General features: G+C 34.5%; 1 protein-coding gene across 6 annotated transcripts in view; it reads right to left on the bottom strand.

The window, feature by feature from the left end:
- Positions 1-24,053, bottom strand: part of dlg2 (discs, large homolog 2 (Drosophila)) — a gene marked incomplete at its 5' end in the record, with an annotated part of 395,575 nt that overhangs the window by 108,066 nt on the left and 263,456 nt on the right. For 4 of the 6 annotated variants that reach the window (NM_001443107.1, NM_001012378.4, NM_001443110.1 and 1 more), the window contains 4 exon segments: positions 8,635-8,694; positions 20,390-20,531; positions 20,663-20,807; positions 23,571-23,707. In NM_001443107.1, the coding sequence (NP_001430036.1) occupies positions 8,635-8,694; positions 20,390-20,531; positions 20,663-20,807; positions 23,571-23,707 (484 nt within the window). 6 annotated transcript variants of the gene reach the window in all.

Here is a 24,053-nt window from a genome sequence, read left to right as displayed (position 1 = left end):
AAAATTTAATCCATACCTATTCCTATATCCCTAAACCCAACTAAAACTGTAAAATATTCCCAAAATCAAATGAGAATAAGTATTAGATAACACTCATGTAGAAGTGCATAAACCTAAACGTAAGCCTAAACATAACATAAACAGCAAATGTATACCTTAATTCTGATTGGCTGATTGGAATATTGTTCCAGGATCAACATAGATGTTAATCCAGGAAAATGTCCTACTTGGTGAAATCAGGTTGGTGGTATTTGACATTACATCACATCAAATATACACTGCAGTTAACACTAGGGGCTCTATGTTCATGATCTAGGTGCAAAAAGTCTAAAGTAAAAGCATTAAGGGCATGTCAGAATGCACTTTTGCAATTTTAAGGATGGAAAAATATGGTTAAGGGTGTGTTTTGAGCGTAACGTGCATTAAACTAATAAGAGTCTCATCTAACATTCCCTTTAAGAGTGGACATGAAAAGTGGAATGTAGATGTACTGCTTCACTAGTGAAAAAAAATATTAAACAAACCATCTGCTGTGAGGATAAAGAATGAGCCTCCTCCTCCATTCTGCCTTTTACTGTCTCTTTACTTAACTTTTACTTTTTACTTTACTCCTTTACTTTCGTTCATGAGGAAACGGTATTGTACGCATGCCACTGAAGACATCCTTTAGCCTACATATTTAATTTCGCGCAAACATTTGTTTGAAAACTATTTCTAAACTATTTCTAAATACAGTTCTAATTTACAGCAAATGAATACATTAACAATTTATATTGAGTTATAACCAAATACGGCGACGCGGTGGAGCAGTAGGTAGTGCTTTCGCCTCACAGCAAGAAGGTCGCTGGTTCGAGACTCGGCTGGGTCAGTTGCTGTTTCTGTGTGGAGCTTGCATGTTCTCCCCGCAGTACAGGTGACTTGGGTCGGCTAAACTGTCCGTGGTGTATGAGTGTAGATGAGTGTGTGTGGATGTTTCCCAGAGATATGTTGCAGCTGGAAGGGTATTCTCTGCGTAAGACATATGCTGGATAAGTTGGAGGTTCATTCCGCTGTGGCGACCCCAGATTAATAAAGGGACTAAGCCGAAAAAAAAATGACTGAATGAACCAAATACACATCCTATTCTTATGCCCCATTTAGTGATCCATATGTCTCCAAAACCCGATAGGGGGACAAATCTAAGCTTGTTTTTATTAAAACAAAATAAATATGCATATAATAAATAATGCTGCTAATAATAATAATATTATACAAATGCAAAATGTCATGAATTAACTGAAAAAAAAAAAAAAACGAGATGGCGAAGACATGGTGGTAGTGATTTTTCTATTTATGTGGTAAATAATATATTCTTTTTAACATTTTAATCCTTTAACTTTTTCTATGTAAAGATATTTGTGTATTGCTGTACATCCTGTGTGTATTAAGCAATGTGTAAGCATTTCAACCTGCATAGGCGCATAACTGTGAGTCCACAAAGTGCTGCAAATAGATTGTAATTTAAACAACGTGGCACAAAACATGAAAATTACTGTTGCGCTGGTCTGAAAATAGCAACAAATCATGTCATGCATGTCTTGTGCCTTATTGCGATGGGTGTATGATAGGGCCCTAGACCCACAGACATAGTCATTTTGACCATTTTTAAAATGTAACAACTTTGTTCAAATAAAACCCATAATTAAAGTATGGTTATAGTAGTAGTTCTGAGTATTTCCACCATGAATGGCCATAACTGTCAAATTGGCAGCATGCATTTTAAGAGATCATTGTGAATATGCATGCCTCTGCTGCCTAGCTCTGCTAGAAAAATACTTAACTTTTAGATTGCAAAAACATTACTTTACTTCAGACATTTCTTTTAAATTACCAATATCACTGTGGAGAAAGTGAGGTATACACCATTGCGCGTGGCCTAGTAATTCATACAAATTATAAGCTATTACAAATTTTGTATATATCATATTTTTAGGGTAATGTTGTCATAAAATATTCTAAATATTCAAAGCTTGATTCTACAATCTTTTAACGTAAATATAACGTGACAGAAAATATTTAGTACAGTCTTATATCCACTATGGCCATTAGTTATCCAGTTATACTGTATGTAGTTCCAGTGTTAATAAGGTAAATATAAAACATGTCCTAATGAAGGTAAAAATAACCTTGGAAATACATTTTTAGAGGTAAGTACTGCTTCTTAATAGATAAGTACATGGTTAAGGATTGGTAGAGCTACGCATCGATGAATTTGCTCTTCAGTGTTTGAACTGTCAGTAATGATTTTAAATCACACTGAACTGAGCTAAACTGAACTGCACTGAACTTAAACACTAAAAACTGAACTACACTGTTCTAGTTACTATGACCATTTATGTGAAGCTGCTTTGACAAAATCTACATGGTAAAAGCGCTATACAAATAAAGCTGAATTGAATTGAATTGAATTTTTTATTTGAGCCAATCTCTTGAGAACAAGCAGAATTGGCACAAGAAGACAGACCCATTCAAAATGAGGATCATTCCAGAATCAGACATTCAGTTTTTTAACTGCCAGCTGTCAGGAGCTACTCAAACACAGCTAATCTGAAGTAACAGCGCTTTTAGGCAGAGGATTTTGGTGTTTATGCGTCATAAAATGAGAACTGTTCCCTTTTGGTCAGATACTCTCACATGCTCGGTCAAACAGAATTGGCCATTTTAATAAAACTGCTGCCTGCGCTTTGCCTTGAAGAGCATCATCAAAACCCGCCAGACCCTGAACATGAGAGACAGCGATCCATTCATCACAGATGTTATCGCTGGCATTTTCATGAAGCCTTTTATTTATTTATTTCTTCTATTTTTCCGCCAGTCCTGAGGATTTAAGCGATGCATTAGGTGTTCGTGCTGGCGTTCTGAAATGCAAATCAGTCCAAATCCCAGTGAAGCCAATTAGACAGCGCTTTATAATTCATAGAGTAATGAACTTAAAAATTAAATTCTAAACAAACTGGTAAACAAAGCACACCCATGCCAGGGGCATTGTGTACGGGACTGGGATAACAGCAAAACATTACTCAGCCGTTTGTACCAGAAAGTCTCTTAATCCCGAAGTGCATTTCCTCCATGGCCGAATCCCCGTTTACACTATGTTCATCTCCGGTCTATTACATTTATATGCCTGCTCGTTTAATCAGCGAGATGAGAGATGTTGCGTTATTGCTAATAAAGTTTTATATCCAATTAAACATACAAGCTGCTGCCCGGACCTAAAAGTGAAATCAGTTAGGCAGGAAATAAGGAAGATAAAATCAATCCGCTCTGATTTATGATGCACTGATGTTGAATAGACGCCACAGGCACACAAGCAAAACCGCATATGACAGCAGCCAAGCTCTGACCTTCATAGAAAAGCTGTCAATATGCAATACAGTCTAACTAGATGAAAATACAGACAAATTGACAGCGGCTGCGGAAGGGAAGGAAGTTAGTGGACAGCTGCAGCAGAGATGTGATTCAGTTATACTTCTGTCATGAGTAACTACCAATCTCCATGCTCGTGCCCTCTACTTGCACTTTGCATCATTGTTAAAAGAGAAAAGCCAATGAGAATTATGCAGAGCTTTAAGAGCTGCTCATTTGTGGGATTTTATGTCATTTTCCATATTGGTGTCAAAGAGAAATGGCAAACACGGTCTGTTTTTTTTTGCCATTATCAGATGTACAAGGCCATTAAGTGTGATTAGTAAAATATTAATATTTCAGTAATTAGTTAATAAGCTTACTTTTAAAAAAGAGAAGAAATTAGATATTTAGTCAGCAAGGATGCATTAAATTGATCAAAAGAACAGTAGTTTAGGCTAAATTACTGATTTGCAGCAAAGAAAAAAAATAAATGTGAAAAAATAAATATATAATATTAATAATGTAATTATATTATATTAATAATATATAATTATATTATAATATAATTAATATAATTATTAAATATATTATAAATATGTCAAATAAGTTATGTTTCATGTATCAAAATTATATAGGTTACTTTTGGTACTTTTTATATTATGATATTCTTTTTAAAAAATATATCTTTGAATGGTTGTGTGTAAAAAAAAAAAAAAAAAAAAGGGAAAAAGATCACCTGATGTCATGCGCTCCAGCACCAAGACCATTTATACAGTGGTTTCATAGAAACATAATTTATTCTTCTTAGTTGTAAACTGTTATGGTTTTGGAGGTTCTCTGATCACACCAAAATTTATTTATTTATTATTATTTTTTGTGGTGAGAGGCGCCTTTTAAAAATGCCTTTCTATGGGAGGTGAGCATTTTTTGCACTGCTTATGGACCCCATGCCTCATCTTGCTGTGCTTTTTTGGACAGATTGTTCTGTGCGCCTGCAGTTGAAAGCACTTCAAAAGAAAAATCAACTGATGTCATGCGCTCCAGCACTAAGACTATTCATAGTGGTTTAATAGCATCATTTTGAAACAACATTTAAACCATTATTAGATTATTTACAGTCTTTTTAGCATAGATTAATGGAAATGATCAAAAAATAAAGACAGTATAATGCATGCCAGGCCAGTAGGTGGTGATGTTTCTTTGTAAAAAAAAAACGTTACACATTTGCAGACATAAGGTCATATAGTCCACCATTGTTGTTTGGGTATTTGCACATCCCTATTGACCTTATTCTTTAACATAAGTGCGGGTTCAGTCATTTGAAACTTAATGCCTCGAGACTTCTGGTTTCGTTTACTTTAATTGGTTTTTAGCCATAAAAAAGCTTGTTATGCTGCTTGATTTTGCAAACGTCTATTCTCTTATTATTATTTTAATTATTATACAGTATATACTGCTCTTTATTATTATTCCTAGTTATTTCCTCATAGGCAAATATATCGCAAGTTCTAAAACAAATTATTGGAGGTGAAGATTTTTTGCTCTGCTTATTCCTACCCAGGCTCATTCTGGAAACGTAGCCCCTCGGACGTTTCTGGAGACCGCAAAATACATCCCGGGAGGTACGTATTTGTGCAGTTTTATTGAGGCCGTTGTGCGTGCTTTTTCGCGTCTTGAAAGCCTCTCGCGAGTGCTCGCCATTCGCGCCAGCACTGTTCTCGCGTAGAGCCGTCTGTCCGACTGACTGACTGAATGTCTGAACGATTGACTGGGTGGCCGGCCAATCAGCTGACCCACACTCCTCCTCCTCCATCCCTAAAACCAAGTGACGATTTACAAAAGTCGTCCAGAAAAAGAAAAGCCCTCGTCTGATTTTGACCTGGTTTTCGGATTTCACCACATCCTCTCCCTGTTATGAACTTTGAGCTTTATTTTTTGGATTCTGTTTTTGTCTTAACTGATTTCTGGAACCGCTCTTCCCCGGACTCAAACCCGGTCGTCACCGTTCCGCCGACCTACACGACAAGCTAACCGGACAAACCAGTAGCGGCAGGAAAGCCTTTTACACAGAGGTGAGCCGTCAGCCGGCTAGCTTAAAGAGAAGCGGCATCACACCGCCCCGTAGCGTTCGCTTGAAAAAAATGAAATGCAGCCCTACGTAAATTGCGGTCTCCAGAAACATCCGCTGGGCTACGTTTTCAGAATGAGCTTGGGTTGGCTTATTCACCCCTGTGCCTCATCTTGCTGTGAATTTTTTGACAGATTGTTCTGTGCACCTGCAGTTTAAAAAAAAACTTTGAAAAACCACTTGATGTCTTGTACTCCACCACCAAGACCATTCATATAGTGGTTTTATAGCAACATAAAGTGTAGCGCCCTGTTTTTTCTTAAGTAAACAAAAAGGCATTACATTGCAAACTGAAAAACGTGCTTGTTGTGATCAGCCCTTAATTTTGATTTCCCACAAAACATGAAAGTATCTTCACTGTATCACACCTCTGCAGATAATTAAGAAAAGACTAGGATTAGTATATGTGATGGGTGGGGCATGTAGATGACTTTGAAATGGGGCGTGGCATGCAAAAAAAAAGTGTGTGACCATACATGGGGAGGTGTGATCACACCGTCTTCATTAACATGCCTCATGCAGAGCGCTGTGCTCAGTACCTGGTGATCTCGGAGTCAGGGAGCAGGCCTACGTGATAGTGAGGGAAGTGAGGGATTGAGTGCATGGGGCTTTTATCAAACTCCACGGGGGAGTAGAGACGGGGAGAGGGAGCGCGGTCACTCAGTTTGTTCACAGTGCTGTAAACTGGCTCTGGAGGCCTGGTGTGGAGAGAAAGAGAGAGGCAGAGAGCAGAGCAGCGAGGGTTAGTGCGCTGGTGAGCATGGATAGATAGGAGTGACGGACCGATATATGCATTATATGCAGAATTAGCCAATCAGCTAGTGCTAAACATCAAAATATAATCATTTGTAATCTGGTTTCCAAATGAATACTTAAACAGGCCTATAACATGACATTTAAATAAAAGTCAAAACCATAGTTCTTGTAATAGTTGATGTTCTCCTTTTTGAAACATTTTGAATACAGACTTCAATGTTTTTAGCATAGATTTTTGAAAATTATGAATTAAATACAGTATTGTGCATGCCAGCACAGCAGGTGGAGATCTAACTTTGTAAAGAAACAGTGCGCATCTGGACACATATGGTCCACCACTGTTGTTTGGGTTGTCAAGTATTTCCACAACCCTTTAGACCCTTTTCACTATGACGTCACTTCCCTTATCAGCAACGCAGTGTATTTTTTATTTGCGGTTTACCTTAGAATGAATAAGAGACTTCACTGGAAAATGTACAAATGAAATTATTTATGTTGCGCAATCTGATTTACTATTATAAATAAAAACTATAGTATAAAACTATAATGGCATTGGGCAAGACTACTACAGCGTTGGGCATGTGTCAAAATGTTTCTTTTTCAATACTGAACTTCTTTATGAGTTTAAAAATGATTCTTTAAGTTAATAACAATAGGAATAAGCTATTGCTTCTTAAAGACAGTACATGTTAGCAACCTTTTCATTTATTAATTACGTTTATTTCCTCAATAATGAATTTATTTTTACTTTGATGCTGTTATGAATATAAATTTATATTATCTGTTATATGTAAATGTTCCAGTGAGTGCAATTCTTTATTAAATCTTCTCATATTACTTAATAAGTATGTGTATAAATGTCTATATATGCAATAAGTTTCATAATTTATTATTATTGATCCATTAAAGTTGTTTTCAGTTTCTCTATTTGAATGAATCAAGACAGTATTCTACTGCCATCTAATAGGTGGAATTTAATTTGATATTAGTACTACCTTTAATTAATAATTTTACAAATAAGTTTATAATCTAAACATACTGAATTAAAATGCTGTCTTTTTAGTGTTATTAGTGCAATTGTTAAATTTAATAATGATTTAGTTTGATTATTAAAAGTCACATAAAAGATTGTTTAGATATTTTATTTAATTTGAATATTAAATAGACATAAATGTTTTATGTTCATGAATAAAATACCTATATATATATATATTTATATTAAAAAAATGTCAGAGAACTGAGCAGTAGAATGTTAATATTATGAATGGGTTTGGAAATCATCTGTCCACTGCAAACAACCACAGTAAAACACACACAGTTTTATTTAATACTCATGCATCAGGACACAAAAAATGTCAATAATAAATCTGACATAAATGTTCAGCACCCGTGTAAACATCTGAAATCTTAATTTGACAAATGCTGAGAAGTATATACAAACTTCATCTGAGGTAAAGACTGTAACACAATGCAATAGACTGTTTAAAGTCCCATTTTCTTGGTTCAAGCGGAAATCTGGATGATCTGTACATTTTTAATGTCAGATGTCTCACCTTAAATGCAGACGACAGAAAAAATTAGTAGTTGCCATCTCACTGTATCTGTAGCAAATATACAGCTGACTGGGTGACTGAGTTCTCTATAGGGAGTTCTGTGTAGGCGGAAGTAACGATACACTGCATGGAGTAAAACCAGACACTGCATCACGTCAGGTGAAAAGGGTCTATTGACTATGTACGGGTCCAATCACTGGATTATATTTGAATATTTTTACAATATTTTATCTATCATGCTATACATGATCTATAGCATTATCTATCATGTCATACAGAATATCTATGATATAATAAAGGAGTAATTTGCCATCTTATTTTTAATTTTGGAATCAACAATTACAAAAAACCCATATCGGTCGTCCACTAACAGAGAGAGAGAAGGGTAGAGAAAGACAGAGAAAAAATAGAAAGTGAGTGTAAAACATGGCACTGAAAATGTGTTAGAGGAACAAGGAAGGAACTGCAACCAGTTAGTTCAACATTTGTAAGTACATTGGCTTTGTTTATTAGTGAGAATGAAATTAAAAGTAACATTTCTGTGCAATAATTAATGTCCTGCATTAATACTGTCATGACAGCCTGAAAAATCCCTGTAGGAAATGACAACCAGGCATGCTTTTCATCCTTTTTTTTATTAATTCCTCTTTCTAAATCACATTTGAACTCTCAGAATGACTGATCTGACTGTCACTTTCACATTTTATTCAAGCAATCCATAGTTTCCAGGGATAAATAACAGAAAGTGAAAGCATATGTGGTGTGCATGAACAATCAGAACCGAAAGGACAGCTAAACGAAGTTTCTCACCTCAACTGGAAGTGCTGGGAATCAAACCTGTGACCTTCCATCTCATCTAATGAGGGATTTCTGATCGGAAACAGACAACAGGTTAGCATGGAGACAAAACAACCTGAAGTTTATACTGTTAAAATGTGTATTCAGAATGTAAGAATGTGTTTAGTAGTTGTCGTGTAACATGCAGAAACAAAACAATGACACAAATAAGGACAAAACCAAATTTGACAACACAACAAGCCTCCTTATACAAAACAGCTGAGGTGACAACACAAACAGACCAAAGCAACCACGCATAATATAAATACAAAATGTAAATTGATCTAAAATTATTAGGTCGCTGCTTATGCTTTTTAGATCTCAAATTTCTCTCGCAAGTGCTATTCTCACCTGCTGTTCTCACTTAAATCCACCAGAGGCTGCTGTCAACTGACTGACTGACCGACCAACCGATAGCCCCATCCCTTCCCTAAATCAACTGACAGTGTTTTCAAAAGCACCAATTGACCTGCCCCCTGCCTTCTTTAAACCCAACCAGCAGTGTTTTTAAAAGCAATCCAGAAAAAGAAAAGCCCTTTTGGCTGCCTGATTTTTACGATGTTTTCAGATCTCACCACGTTCTCACCATGTTATTAACTTGTTAATTAAATTTTTTACCTTTTGGTTTTTTGTTTTACCTGCTCTCTGGAAACAAGCATCACTTCGAGTATGTAATGTACGTGTATGTTAAGTAAGTTACACAAAAAGTCAATGGATACAATGTTCCTGAGGTTGTAGATCAATAGGTCGTTTACATGTATTCGGTCACTGATAAGGACATCGGTGAGCTTAGTTCACTACACATTGGGAACTGAGTGTGACATGAGAACATCATCAACCTCAGTTATAATTAAACAATTATAAATATTTGCTAAATTGTTTTTAACCTATCTAGCTACGTCCATTTGTGTTAAATATAAATAAATAAGTTTCTTAATATAAAAATGTCTTTTGTTTGTTGGTATTTTTGATGATTTGGTTCACGTGTTCATGTTCCGTGCTTCTGAACTTTCGTTAAGGGAGCATAATGAGCATCGATGCTCCTTGATTTTCCTGTTCCAGATTTCGTGCATTTGAAGAATTTTGAAATTGAGGCTTGAAAATAGTTTGACTTTCTTATGAGTGCCCTGACTGCTGAACATTATAACTAATTGCGACGCACCCAAAGTAAAAATGCAAATAAAGGCAAACTATCATCGCGCAGGTGAATGACGTGAAATGTAAGAGATGCCATCTGCGAAAGTATGGAATTAGCCTCAAGCACATCTACTGCGCAAAATCAAATCATTTTTAAACAAAACTTGAAAAACATCCTGTGAGTAAACTAAAGCAAGTGACTTGGTGCTCTGCATTTGATGAGAACCCAGCATTAGGCTGTAAATGGTTTAATCAAGGATGTTTTATTACTAATTATCATTAATATTATTATTATTGTTATCATTATTCAGATAACTATACTCATAGCAGCTTCTTGTGTATGAAAAGTACATGTATAAGGAGAGTAATGGATCACGGTTGATTCGTGATCCGCACAGATCACAACCCACAGTTCGGAAAGCACGTGACCCATGGATTATTAACTTTGTTTGAACTTGTAGGTTAATTCAACATTTAGAACAATTGCAGAGACATTGGCTTCACCGTAAAATATGATAACGAAAAAAGTTGTGGTTCAACCTAAATGCTTTAGGGCAGGGATGTCAAACTCAGTTTCAAAAGGGCCGCAGCTCTGCACAGTTTAGTTCCAACCCTAATTAAACACACCTGATCAAACTAATTGAGTCCTTCAGGCTTGTTTGAAACCTACAGGTAAGTGTTTTGGAGCAGGGTTGGAACTAAACTGTGCAGGGCTTCGGCCCTCCAGGAATTGAGTTTGACACCTGTGCTTTAGGGTATCAATTAAAGGTGTTTTCTGTCACTGCTTGTTTAGCCAGGCATTAATGCATTCCGTGTAAAGCTGCACAATTAAACATTAAAAGATCAGAATCTCAATTCAAAACCGCGCAACATGAATGATAAATGATAATGATTTGCATGTTTATTAATCCTTCGAAGCGCTGCATTCAAATCTGTGTTCGATTGAGATAGATTCAGTTTTTACACTTTTCAGTAAATTACAAACAATTAAATAACACAGAAGTTCTGGAATAACAGTTAATAGTTCAGATATAAACACTGATGTTTAAATCATTGTTTAATAAAACTTGACGCCAGTGAATGTTGTAGCAATTACACTGTGTAACCATTGGGTGGCGACAAACATACATCAAAATTACGTTATAGAATAGGTTTTCAAAAATGATACACCTTTAATGAAACGTAAAGTTTTATGTGATAACTATTGAATCATTAGTTGAAAATAAATATGATATTGTACAGGATAGTAGATTTCTATGTTTAGCATTATCAGCAACGGTAGCAAAGATAATTTTTCGTATTGAATTTTGTCCTTTTTTTCACTTGGTTCTTTCTTGATTTTTAAAAAAATTAAAATTACAGGTTTTAAATTCTGTTTGTTAAAACCAATGGTTTTTGCAGTAATATTTTTGTAAAAATGAAAAGCAAATGACATTGGTCTCCTCCCTTTTTTGCTGATCTGAAAAATGGTCCGATCTGTGAGTCAAAAACCAAAGTGTGTTCTGAACTGTGAGATTTGTGATCCTTTACACCACTAGCATCTTTACACATGACAGACAGCAAAGTTGTAAGAATATAAATATATACATATTAATTTGCTGGTAACTATACACTAAGGAGAACATATTATATGTACTAAGATACTAGTGACTTTAATTGTCAAGTAGATTTCTTGCATAATATTTAATCTTCTGGTATAGAATTTCCTGTAAAACTCATAGTACACAAAAAATATACTGTATATATTTTTATTTGTTCAAACTACTTATTTAAAATGAGCTAAACAACACAATTCTTGAGATTTTATTGAGACAACTTAATTTTTTATGTTCAATCCACATAAATTGGTTAAAAGTTGTATGTTAACTCAATTGATTTGTGTTGGAACAACATGAATGAATTGTGTGGAACCCTGCATTTTTTTTTCAATGTACAAGCATGCTGCATACTCAAACAATTCTTGTTCAACTTTTTATGTTCAATCCACCTAAATTTGTAAAAACAAAGATGTTAACTCAACCGGTTTATGTGGGGACAACATAAAGGAAATATTTGGAAACCAGCAATTGTTTTTCCAGTGCTGGATTTAAACCTGCTTTCCCAGATAAGCAGCAAGGCTCATTCAGTAGAGTATGTGTGCGGTTCACTAGACTCTAACATTCCCTGCATGTTTCACTGAGCTGATTTGTAGCATCTGGTAGTGGATAACAGAACAAGATCTTATTGCAAATGCAAGACTGCATTAGACATCTTGCAGATAAAGCGATGCGGGATATATTTGTGACAGGCTTTCTCTCCTCGCTCGAGACTTGTCCTGAACACAGATGTTCAACACACACAGTTTTAACTTCAAGTCAAGCAAACCCCTCATCTTTTATATTTTGAACGGTTTCTCTAGGTTTGTCTTCAGCTCTGCAATCCTCGCCTTTTCCTTGCCCTTAATACAGGGTCACAGCGGGCTAAATAAAACCATGACAAAACTCTTATTATCAACCGTGGCACAAACCCTCTGGCTCTTCACACTGACGGCGAGGCGCAGAGATAAAATTAGGAGCTTGTCAGCGTCACCGGCTCACATTACGTATGAAGAATCACGACATGCTTAACGTCATTTATGTAAGTGGTGTATGTTTATGGATCCATATTGGTGAGGGTTGACATTTTGTATTCTGTACATTGTATTCATTTTCTCACAATAGAATCTCATTTATCTATAATTTGGCTCCTAAAAAATGGAAATTAAACAATTATTTTATTTAGTGCAGAGAAATGACTTAATAGAGGTAAAAAAAATTATAGTATAGAAATAAAAATAGTGGTTGGTTTGGAATTATAGGACCCAGTAGGGGGCCATATAATAAAAAAAAAATAATAATAATAATAAAAAATAATAATAATAAAATAATAATAATTGTAATTACAATTACTATTATTATTATTATTATTATTATTATTATTATTTTTATTATTATTACTACTACTAATAATAATAACAATAATAATAATACATTTACATTTAGTCATTTAGCAGACGCTTTTATCCAAGTACTAATATTACTACTACCACTACTACTACTACTACTACTACTACTACTACTACTACTACTAATAATAATAATAATAATAATATTAATAATAATAAATAATAATAAATAATAATAAAATAATAATTATTATTATTATTGATTTACCTGTTTTTATAATTATATTTTAATACATTTTACTTATATACATTGTAATAATAATAAATATAATAATAATAATAATAATAATAATAATAATAATAATAATTATTATTATTATTATTATAATTATTATTATTATTATTATTATTATTATTAGTAGTAGTAGTAGTAGTAGTAGTAGTAGTAGTATACATTTCATTATGCAATATAAAAATATTTATACAGTATTTTAAATAACTACTATACTTTTATCCATTCTATTATATCCATATATTATAATATCGATACATCCTGATAAATTCCCCCTGCCTACTGTAGAATCTCATTTATCTAAATTTTAACTCCTCAAAAATGGACATTAAACATTTATTTTATTTGGTGCAGAGAATTGGCTAAATGAAGGTAAAAAAACGATAACATAATAAGAAAAATAGGGGTTGGTTTCGAACTATGGGTCCTACTAGGGGGTATAATAATATAATAATAATAATAATAATAATAATAATAATAATAATAATAATAATAATAATAATAATAATAATAATTATTATTATTATTATTATTATTATTATTATTTATGTAATTCCTATTATTATTCTTATTTTTATGCAATATAACATATTCATACTTTAAATAACTACTATACTTTCTAATATCAATTCTATTTCTATCCATCTTGTTATCTCCATATATTACAATATTATTGCATCCTGATAAAAATCTTATTATAATTTCTGAAAAAACAAACAGGAAGGTTTCTCAAGCAGAATATCAGGATATTAGAGGATCAAGTGACACTAATTAAAGATGTTTGCCATTTTTACTTTACTTTTCAAAACATTTTTAAATAATAACTTACAAATCATTAAAAATATAGAGTTACAATAAAATGATATTACAAACATCTTATATTTTGAACGTTTGACCGTTAAAGCTGTGATGGTCTTTCCATGACTAAAAGAGAGCTGTGTGTCATACCTCAGTACATCACATGATGTGCCGATCTACACACGTGTACATATCCATGCACAGCTATGACCGGAACAAGTCCTGAAAGTCACGAAAGCCACAAAGCAACAAACCTCACAGTTTGCTGATCTGTTTTATTATTCATAAGAACTTCCTGCCTACACATCTAATAATTATGAATGTGCAGTTTATTAAAGGTGGGCTAAGTAATAATTGAGCAGTGACCCAAGGCAGCACTGCTGAGTGTGTATGAGCATGAAGTGAATATGGAATGTTCTGCTCCTTAAGCTGTATTATTCATGATGATAAAGATGTGTGAGTGTGTGTGTGTGTGTGTGTGTGTGTGTGTGTGTGTGTGTTTTGACTGTCTTATACTATATTCATTTTCTAAGGTTTCTGATTTCCTAGCCAGTATAAGTAAACAGCTATAAGCAATAACAAACTTTATATACATTTTTATCTTTTTCATTTGTGTTTTTGTGATTTGGCTGTATGTTGTATGCTTTTTTACAATGCATTATTAAATGATGCAAAACAAAATCTTTACCCAATTTACTCAAAATAATAATAGTAAAAAAAATAATAAAGGAAATATTTACTAGTATCAGTCAAACGACAACTAAAAACCCATCTCTTTTGTGATCACCTAAAACTCTGTGACCAAAACCGGGACCCACTCTTCTCTCCCCTAACCAAATCACACAATAACATCAAAGTATTATGTAATTTAAAGTGTGCCTCACACAGGTGAGTGGGCTTGAGAAACCACCTGTAGAAAACATAATCTTCCGTCTTTCTGATACTTGCACTTGTTTTGCACCAAACACTTTTTTGCAATCACTCCACTGTGCATTTTTGAAGTGAGCTTCATAAATGTGAGTGGGTTTGACAAACCACCCACTGCCTCCTCACTGCCTCTCATTGTTGTCCTGAATGCCTCCTCAATTGTAAGTCGCTTTGGACAAAAGCATCTGCTAAATGTATAAATGTAAAGATAAGACATAGAAAAGAACAGATTTTTTAAAAATGTAGTATGTCTTTTAGGCTCAATCTCAGTTCTTCCCCCTAGCCCTTCCCCTTAAGGCTGATTTATACTTTAGCTTCGTGCCACCTCGCGGACCTTCGCTGACTGACATACCTCACGAAATGGATGATGCTTTTATACTTGACACGCTCGCCATTGTAATATTCTTTAAAACGACAGGGGGCGGTCAAAAGAAAGCAAGGTAAAATCAGACGGATAAACATAGAAGCAGGAGGTTTCCAGAACGTCATATCATAAATATTGTTCAAGATTTTTAAACTAATTATTTTTATTATTTTTAATCAATTATTTTAATGATTATAAAGATTTTTATAAAGATTCAAGATTATTTAAATCAAACTTTGATGCATCACTTTCTTTAAGTTTAGTTTTAAACTTTAAAGTTAATTAAAATATGAATTACAACAGAACATGGGTTGCTCTAAATATATATATATATTATATATATGTATGCATATATATGTTAGTCTCTATATATTTTATTTTGGAAAGAATAAAAGTAAAAAAAAAAGTACATTTACTAAATAAAACTGAGTTGTTGTTTTTTATTTTTTATTTAGCCCACTCCACAGTACACACATTACTGTCTGGTTAGTATCTGTCCTACTTATATGCAAAAAAGAATAATGGTCCATCAATCCTGACTATTATCACAAATAAAGCCTAGAAATACAGGTATATAGAAAATGATAGGTTCAAATACTCTTTTCCGGTTATCAAAGAAATAATTTTGTTACTTCTTTTTAGTTTTGTAACAATTAAATAGTTTTAAATTCAACCTTGTAATAATAGATCACTGTAAAACCTATGAATAGTGGAAAAACATATTCTTTAATTTTGTAATAAAACTCTCTAATAAAAATGGTCTCCATTTTTGCCTTTTTAGTTTTAACATTTAACATTAACTTATACCTCAAGTTTTTAACAAAAACATTCTTCCGCTCCCACGGCAGTTGCAATTTCTAGGCAAGAATTACTGGTCATCTGGTTATCCCTATGATCACAGATGGATGGATCATAAAGAAGTTTTAGACAAAATCTCTTCAAAGTGATTCATATTCAACTCAAATCAAATGCGGCGCCACACGAACTGTTCGCTCGAGTCTCAAAAAAATGTGTGCGCTCTGCCAGCTAAAAGCATGTTTCACACACCTAAAGCAAACCCTTCAAACAACGCAATGATGTCACAATCACCAAGTGAACTAGCGAAAGCGACGAGTATTAACCAGGTTTTACCCCTCATTTTGCACGAACACTTTAAGGGGTAGGGGTCTCCCCATTCTTTTAAGCTTAAAGGCGTAAGAATAAGAGAAAGGGCTAGATAATCCTTGAAACAGATTTCACCCTTGAAACCAAGGGGTAAGAACATTTTCCAGAATACATCTACAACATAGCTGCATACGGAAGTCAAGACATGCACAAATTAATATTTTTTGTCATTATTATGAACTTTTACAACAAACAAGCACATCAACAAAACAACAAAACTTAAAAAAAAAAAAAAAATATATATATATATATATATATATATATATATATATATATATATATATATATATATATATATATATATATATAAAAATGTTGCTATCTATAATCCATAATAAAAAATCCTGTATACAGTAATCCCACAACATACTTTCACATCTGACACTCAATGACATTTGAAAACCCTGTCAGAAAACTCTAGTGGCAGGGAATGACCTTTTTAGTGTCTGCTATAATGTTAATGCTGTTTTCTAGTGTTTACATAGATGAATATGGCCATGGGGTAAATGCAAAGTAAAGTTACAATCTTATTGCCACATTATATCATCATGATAACATGATATCGTTGCCTTTGATGATTTCCTAAAGAATACCAAAAAATAATGCAACCGTAATAAATACAGCAGTTAAGGAAGAGAGATCGCCATGACATATAATGATGTGTTCAGGTGTTGTAGAGCTGTCCCGTTTCTTAGGGGTAAACTTTGAAGCCCTTCCCTTTCACACTCTGTTTCAAGGGCCAAGGGGAAGAGGAAGGTGTAGGGGTAGGGGTAAAAAAATAAAATTGGGATTGGGCTTTAATTTCCTTACACTTGTCATTATATATCTGTTGCTTTGGCCGCCTTCACTTTTTAACATTCCGCATATAATGTTGAGACAAATGTGTGCGGTCTTGCAAATAACCAACTCTTACACACCCTGCATCTACACACTTCGTTTCCCCTGAACCAAAACGGCACACAAGAACACACACACGTCTATTCCCCCGCCTTGAACATCTGCCTGATGTCACACATAATTAATTATTCAATGTGTAACTTCAAATTTATTATGCAAATCCACATGAAACAGCCTATTCCTTGTGTCACTTCCTATCAACTGCCGAGCCTCCGAACTTAAAAAAAAAAAAAAAAAAAAAAAGATATGGAAGACCACAATAGTCTGCCGTTCCATATTTTAATATCCAAGCAAGACCTCTGATTTTCTCAGAGTGCTCAATTCTCCTGTGGAAAACACTGTGGAGATGAAGGGGGCAGAACTTCCAGATGGGCTTATGTTTTCTCGAACACACGGACCACGTAAACCTCTTACTCCGGCTGAGAGGAGGGGGTTTAATCTGTCTCTTTCACCTCAGGGAAAGGTCATACTCTTTGTTTTGAATGCAAGTCCACTTGCATGCTTAGCATTTATTGTGAAACTCGAATTGTTTTACAGTATTTGTCAGTAGGGTACATCAAATCATAGCTCCCCAAAATAGTCACACACATGGCGAAGGTTTAAATTTGGGTATTTATTTAGTCTAAATAACAAATAGGCTTCCCTTGTGCATAGATGAAGCTTATTATGGCGAGTCTGGCCATAAGCCAATAAGGCTAGTGAAATTCTGGGATTGTTATCCAGCTATGCAAGTCCAATGTGTCCAAAAGGCAACAGCCCAAAATGCTGCCATCGCTAGACACTCATGCTATCAAAAGCCTCAGAGGCCCAAAACAACTACAGGGTCTATTAACACATCATGAAGCCAGACTGCAAGACAAGTTAATCAAAACTGAAGTCTATTGGGGCGTTTTGGGATTTTTTTTTTCTATACTGAATTCACAGTTCTCTGGGAGTTTGCTTGAGAGTTTTGCTCAAGGAAGTCTTTAGATTCTGTTCTGGTATTGTGGTTTATTTTTCGTTTCCCGAAAACTCGGGATGATGCTTAGAGTGTACATCCCTCTGAGGTTCAGGTTGCACTGCAGTGAACCAAACAAATACATAGCCCTGCAGTCCTGAACATATGTCTCTAAAAAAACAAGCCAGCGTCTAAAATTCAAGCTCATGCTGTTGACACACACTGATATCATTCCATTTAAGACTTTGAATCATTTTCATAATACTGCCCACTTTCTGCTTTATGGTAACTATTGTGTACTACATAGATTCTGGGGTGGTGTCCCAATTTTCTCTAGCTTGAAGGTGTAGGGCTAAGAGGAAGGGCTAGATAGTCCTTGAAACTGAGATTTTTCAGGACCACACTCGAAACCAATGGGTAAGAAAATTTCCCAGAATACACCATCTACAACAGCAAAATGGCTGTACACGGAAGTCAGGAGATGCACAAATTAGTATTTTTTCTCACTTTTCTCACATTTTTACTACAAACAAGCATATTTTTTAATACAGTCATACCCACGTTGATGTTATATCGTCATGCTTTAAAAAAAAAAAAAGCTGCTAAATTTTGCTATTTACAGTCCATAATAATAACTCTTGTACAGCAGTCCAACAACATTCTGTCACTCTATGACACTTGAATACACTGTCAGAAAAGTCTAGTGGCTGGGAATTACCTTTTTACAGTGTCTGGTATAATGTAAATGCTGTTTTCGTGTGTTTACATGGATGAATATGGCCACGGTGTAAATGCACAGTACAGTCACAAGCTTATTGCCACATTAGATCGTTATGATAACATGATATCGTCACCTTCAGTAATTTCATAAAGATAAATACCAAAAGTTAACGCAACTAGAATAACTACAGCAGTCGCGCTCGTCTGATCTCATATTAAGCGATGACATATAATGACTAGTGCAGGTGTTGTAGTGCTGTCCCATTTCTTAGGGGTAAATTTTGAAGCCCTTCCCCTTCACACTCCATTTCAAGGGCCAAAGGGTACAAAAATAGAATTGGGATTGGGTCTCTATCTCTCTCCATCTTTGCTTCCTGTCTTACTGTTGGATCACAATAAAGGCAAAAAACACCAAATATAAATAAATGTAAAAAAAAAAAAAAAGAAACTGTCGCATAAAGTTTTTTTGTTGTTGTTTCATGCGTGCGCAAAAAAAACTTTTGTGGTTGCTTGATAATATTAAGATTGATCTACGGTAGGCATATGGTCTGTTTTGAGGATGACTTGCTGTCTGTGGAGGATGAGGGAGCTCTCAAATTGAATCTAAAACATCTTCATTTGTATTCTAAAGATGAACAAAGGTACCAGGAGGTTGAAAAACATGAGTGTGAGGAATTAACATCATTTTCATTTTTGGGTTAACTAACAAACTATTAAGTTCAAAACATATATTCACCGGCCACTTTATTAGGTACACCTGTCGAAATGCTCGTGGAAATTTCTAATCAGTCACTCACATGTCCATCCCATGACCAGCAGGATAACCCGCCTTGTCATAAAGTGCGAATCATCTCAGACTTGTTCCTTGAACATGACAATGAGTTCACTGTACTTAAATGGCCTCCACAGTTAACAGATCTCAATCCAATTCAGCACCTTTAGAATATGCGGGAGATTCGCATCATGGATGTGCAGCCAACAAATCTGCAGCAACTGTGTAATGCTATCATGTCAATATGGACCAAAATCTCTGAGGAATATTTCCAGTACCTTTTCAGTACCTTTCCAGTACCTTACAGAATCTATGCCACAAAGAGATAAGGCAGATCTGAAGGCAAAAGGGCATCCAACTCAGTACTAGTAAGATGTACCTAATAAAGTTAGTTGATATTGCGCAAATAACTGTGCAAAAATGAGCCTGTATAAAAGAATCATCTGCTCCTGTTACTATCATTAGTCTTCTAACATTGCTTAATGTTTAGCTCTCATGAAATTGCTCATTTCACCTGGAAAGTGAGCTAAAAATATTCTTTTGGATGCTGACAACAAACATGGATCACTAAAAACCCAACAACATAAAACAACACGCAACTAGCAAGACAGAGGGAGTAAGGATGGGACAGTAAATCCCAAACAAATCCCATCACAAGGTGTGATGAAGCTGTTTGATTGTGTTTTGGATTTTCACAGGACACACGAGGAGGGGATAGGGGGCTACACATCTACCTGTGGGGAGTGGCGTCTGGTAGAGAGGGAGGAAATTACCGTAGAAAGGAAAAACCATCCAACCTGTTTATGTCCTCTTCCCCCAGCAAGTGCTTGGGCAGGGGGGAATATCGGCCGGGGGAGATGGGCGGAAGACTGGACTTATATTCCAGAGTGCCATTATTACCAGGGGAAGAGATATGATTTTCCATAGCGGGTGAGAATGCTGGAGAAACACAAAAAGAGAGAGAGTTTGTTGCACATATTAGGTAATTACCAGTATAAAAGCTTGCTCATCACTACTACATTTTTACAAATGAACAGTGAATATGCTGTAGTAAAAGAAATGTCACTCACAGTGTGTGATATCAGGCGGCCCATAAGGGTCTGAGAGATAGACACTAGTGGGTTTCCCGACCTTTAGGTAAACCACATCTGACGTGTTCTTCAGTATGGCCACTGCTTCTTCATGCGTCACCTCTTCTAGAGTGTAGTTATTCACCTGGGTGAAAAAGAAAACAAGCAAGATGTGTTAAGCGGGCAAACGAGTTACGTAAACAGTTACGCTCTAGTGGTCAACGGCGAATCAGCACTGCCAAATGTGTCCTGCCCAGTGGATTACACACAGCACTGATCTTGCTAATTAAATCAAACTCAGTCTTAAAGAGTTTAACAACCCCCCCGGATTAAAGGCGTTGGAGTTTGACACTGACACTAGAGCGAAACATCACAAATGTAATCAGCCAACTATTGATGCAGCACATTTCCTGGAGATTTCTAAGCACTGCTTTCATGCGTTTCATGCTCATGGACAGAGCTTTTTGCTTTATTTTGTTTGAAACACTTACAAAATTTTTGTATGCGCTGCTTAAACACTTTTGGGGAAAATAAACTACTGTACTAACATCAGACAATGAAAACATTAACATAGCACCACAAATAAACCGAGAGTATCAAAGTCAACTGGATATATTTGCATGATCTAAAACAAACACAAACATATAAATTAATTCATTGATTTATTTTCCTTCGGCTTAGCCCTTTTATTAATCAGGGGTCGCCACAGTGGAATGATTGGCAAACAGTGGCAAACTCTACGCAGAAACGCCAACTGCCCCAGCCGTGGCTCAAATCCCCTCTATCCCCTCTTCTTCTATGTGTTCAAAATAATGCGAATACTTCCATCACAGAAATGTAAAATTCTGCCATCTTGGTTTCTGTCTTTATTTCTGTTGCGCTTTTACAATGTAGATTGTGTCAAAGCAGCTTAACATAGAAGATTATAGTAAATTGAAACAGTGTCGGTCAAATTTAATTGCTCTTCAGTGTTTTTACAGAATTTACTTTACTCGTTACTTATAAAAGTAATATACTTATGTAGCTCGTGTTACTTGCAATGCGTTACCCCCAACACTGGATATGAAGGAAAGCTGATCTTAAATAAAGTAAAATAAAATAATAAAAAAGATTCAATAAAATAAATTAATACATTAATTTAAATTAAATTAAATTTAAAATAATAATAATAAAAAAAGATAAAAAATAAATAAAAATAAAATAAATAAAAATAAAATAAGATATAAAACATAATGAAAAATAAATAAATAAATTAAATTTATAATAAAATTAAGATATATCATTGAAAAATTATATATATATATATTTTTTTGGAAAATTGTACTAAAATCAATGTATATATGACTTTCTTCATCACTGTTTTGTTCTGACATGCATGAATCCAGACTATGCAATTACAATTATCCTGCTTGCACAGTTATTTACACTGTTGTAAAAAACCTGGGGTGACATAGTGGCGCAGTAGGTAGTGCTGTCGCCTCACAGTGAGAAGGTCACTGTGTGAGAAGCATCCGCTGAGTAAAAACGTGCAGGATAAGTTGGCGATTCATTCCGCTGTGGCAACCACGGATTAATAAAGGGACTAAGCCGACAAGAAAATGAATGAATGAATAAAAAACTGGGTCAAGTTTTAAAAAGTGATGTAAATTTATGACTAAATAATTATCTGCCAGAAAGCTTACTTCCGGATGGTAACAGATATATATATATATATATATATATATATATATATATATATATATATATATATATATTTTTTTTTATGCTAGCTCTATCTTACAGCTCTTAAAGTCAAAATTCTTTTTCACTTCTTTGGAAAACTGTGTGCGTTACTAGTGCGAGAGTGTACCTATTACCTTTTTACACTCAAAGACTATAGATATATGTATTACTTAGTTACTTTTTATGGAAAGTAATGCATTACATTACTCTTGAGTCACTTTTTCATTGGACAGTAAAACCCCTTCTTCTTCCATGTGTTCAAAATAATGAGAATACTTATATCACAGAAATGTAAACCTCTGCCACCTTGGTTTCTGTCTGTTTCTCGGGGAGAGCTCGTTCTCTCAATGAGTGTGATTCAACGTGATTACAATTTAATTCAGTAAATAATTTTAGCAAATACTTTTTTTTTTTAAAGTGAATTAATTAATTTAAAAAGTAACTGTAAAAGTAAGTTACATTTTTAAAAAGTAACTCAAATATTACTTAATTTTTATAAGTATTGCGTTACTTTTCTCATTAGAAAAGTAATGTTATTACGTAACTCACATTACTTGTAATGCATTACCCCAACACTGGATGTGAGGGAAAGCTGATCTTGTATAAAATAAAATAAAATAGTAAATAAAGAAATACAAAATAAAAATAATAATAAATAAAATAAAATAATAAAATAAAATAAAATAGTTTTGAATGAAACACTTGGTTTTGCAAGTTTGTGCTGCTTAAACACTTCTGGGGAAAATAAACTTGCAAATGGCTTTGAAATAAAACAAAACAAAACAAAAAACAAACCAAAAAAATATTTATATATATTTATTTATTTATTTATTTTATTTTATTTTTTATTTTTTCATCAACACTGTTATGTTACAACATGCATGACTCAATTTATTACAACATGCATGACATGGACTGTGTAATTACTGTATATGATCCTAATTATTCTGTTAAGCTGACTTGGGATGTTTAGGTCTCGGGTGTGGGGGTTGGATTAAAACAAATTTAGAAAGAAGGAAACTGTTATGTTTGCTGTTTTATTGTTTGTAAATTGTCTTTTCCTTCAATAAAAAAATCAGTTTCTTTATGCAAAATATTTATCCTTATAATTTCTGACCTGATTTGTTTCCCACTGAAATTATCATCCAATTTTGATAAGACAAGATCTGAGGTCAATAAGACATACCATAAGCAGTCTGTCTCCAACTTGTAACCGTCCATCCTTCTGTGCAGCACCTCCGTCGATGATTTTAGTGACATAAATGCTGTTATCACCTGGGATGTGCTGGTTTCCTACACCACCTGCAATACTGAAGCCGAGCCCTGTGGGATTTTGAGAAAAGAAAAATCTAAATCATTAGCTTAGAAGCAGTGACAACAGACTACCCATGCAATTTATCATCCCTTTGTCATTACCTTAAACAGAAGCAATGGCGTTTAAGCATTAGAAGTTGATATTAACCAACATCTAGTTATAAAAAGCGCATTTAAAACTCTCTGAGAGCATCACATACACACACATTCCTCAAGCATAATCTAGGTCCTCGGTTTCTTCGAAAAAGAAACACGTGTTAGATTTAAAGTGTCTATCGTGCCCAAAGCTCTTCTTCCAAATTTGTGCAAGCGCTGCTGTTAGTGTGTGTATGTGTGATGCATCATCCTTTATGCG

This window comes from Danio rerio, chromosome 10 (assembly GCF_052040795.2).
Source record: "Danio rerio strain M-AB ecotype USA chromosome 10, GRCz13ab, whole genome shotgun sequence".
Taxonomy (NCBI): Eukaryota; Metazoa; Chordata; class Actinopteri; order Cypriniformes; family Danionidae; genus Danio; species Danio rerio.
Note: the sequence above shows the minus strand (reverse complement) of the source record. Positions and strands in the feature narration are given on the sequence as shown.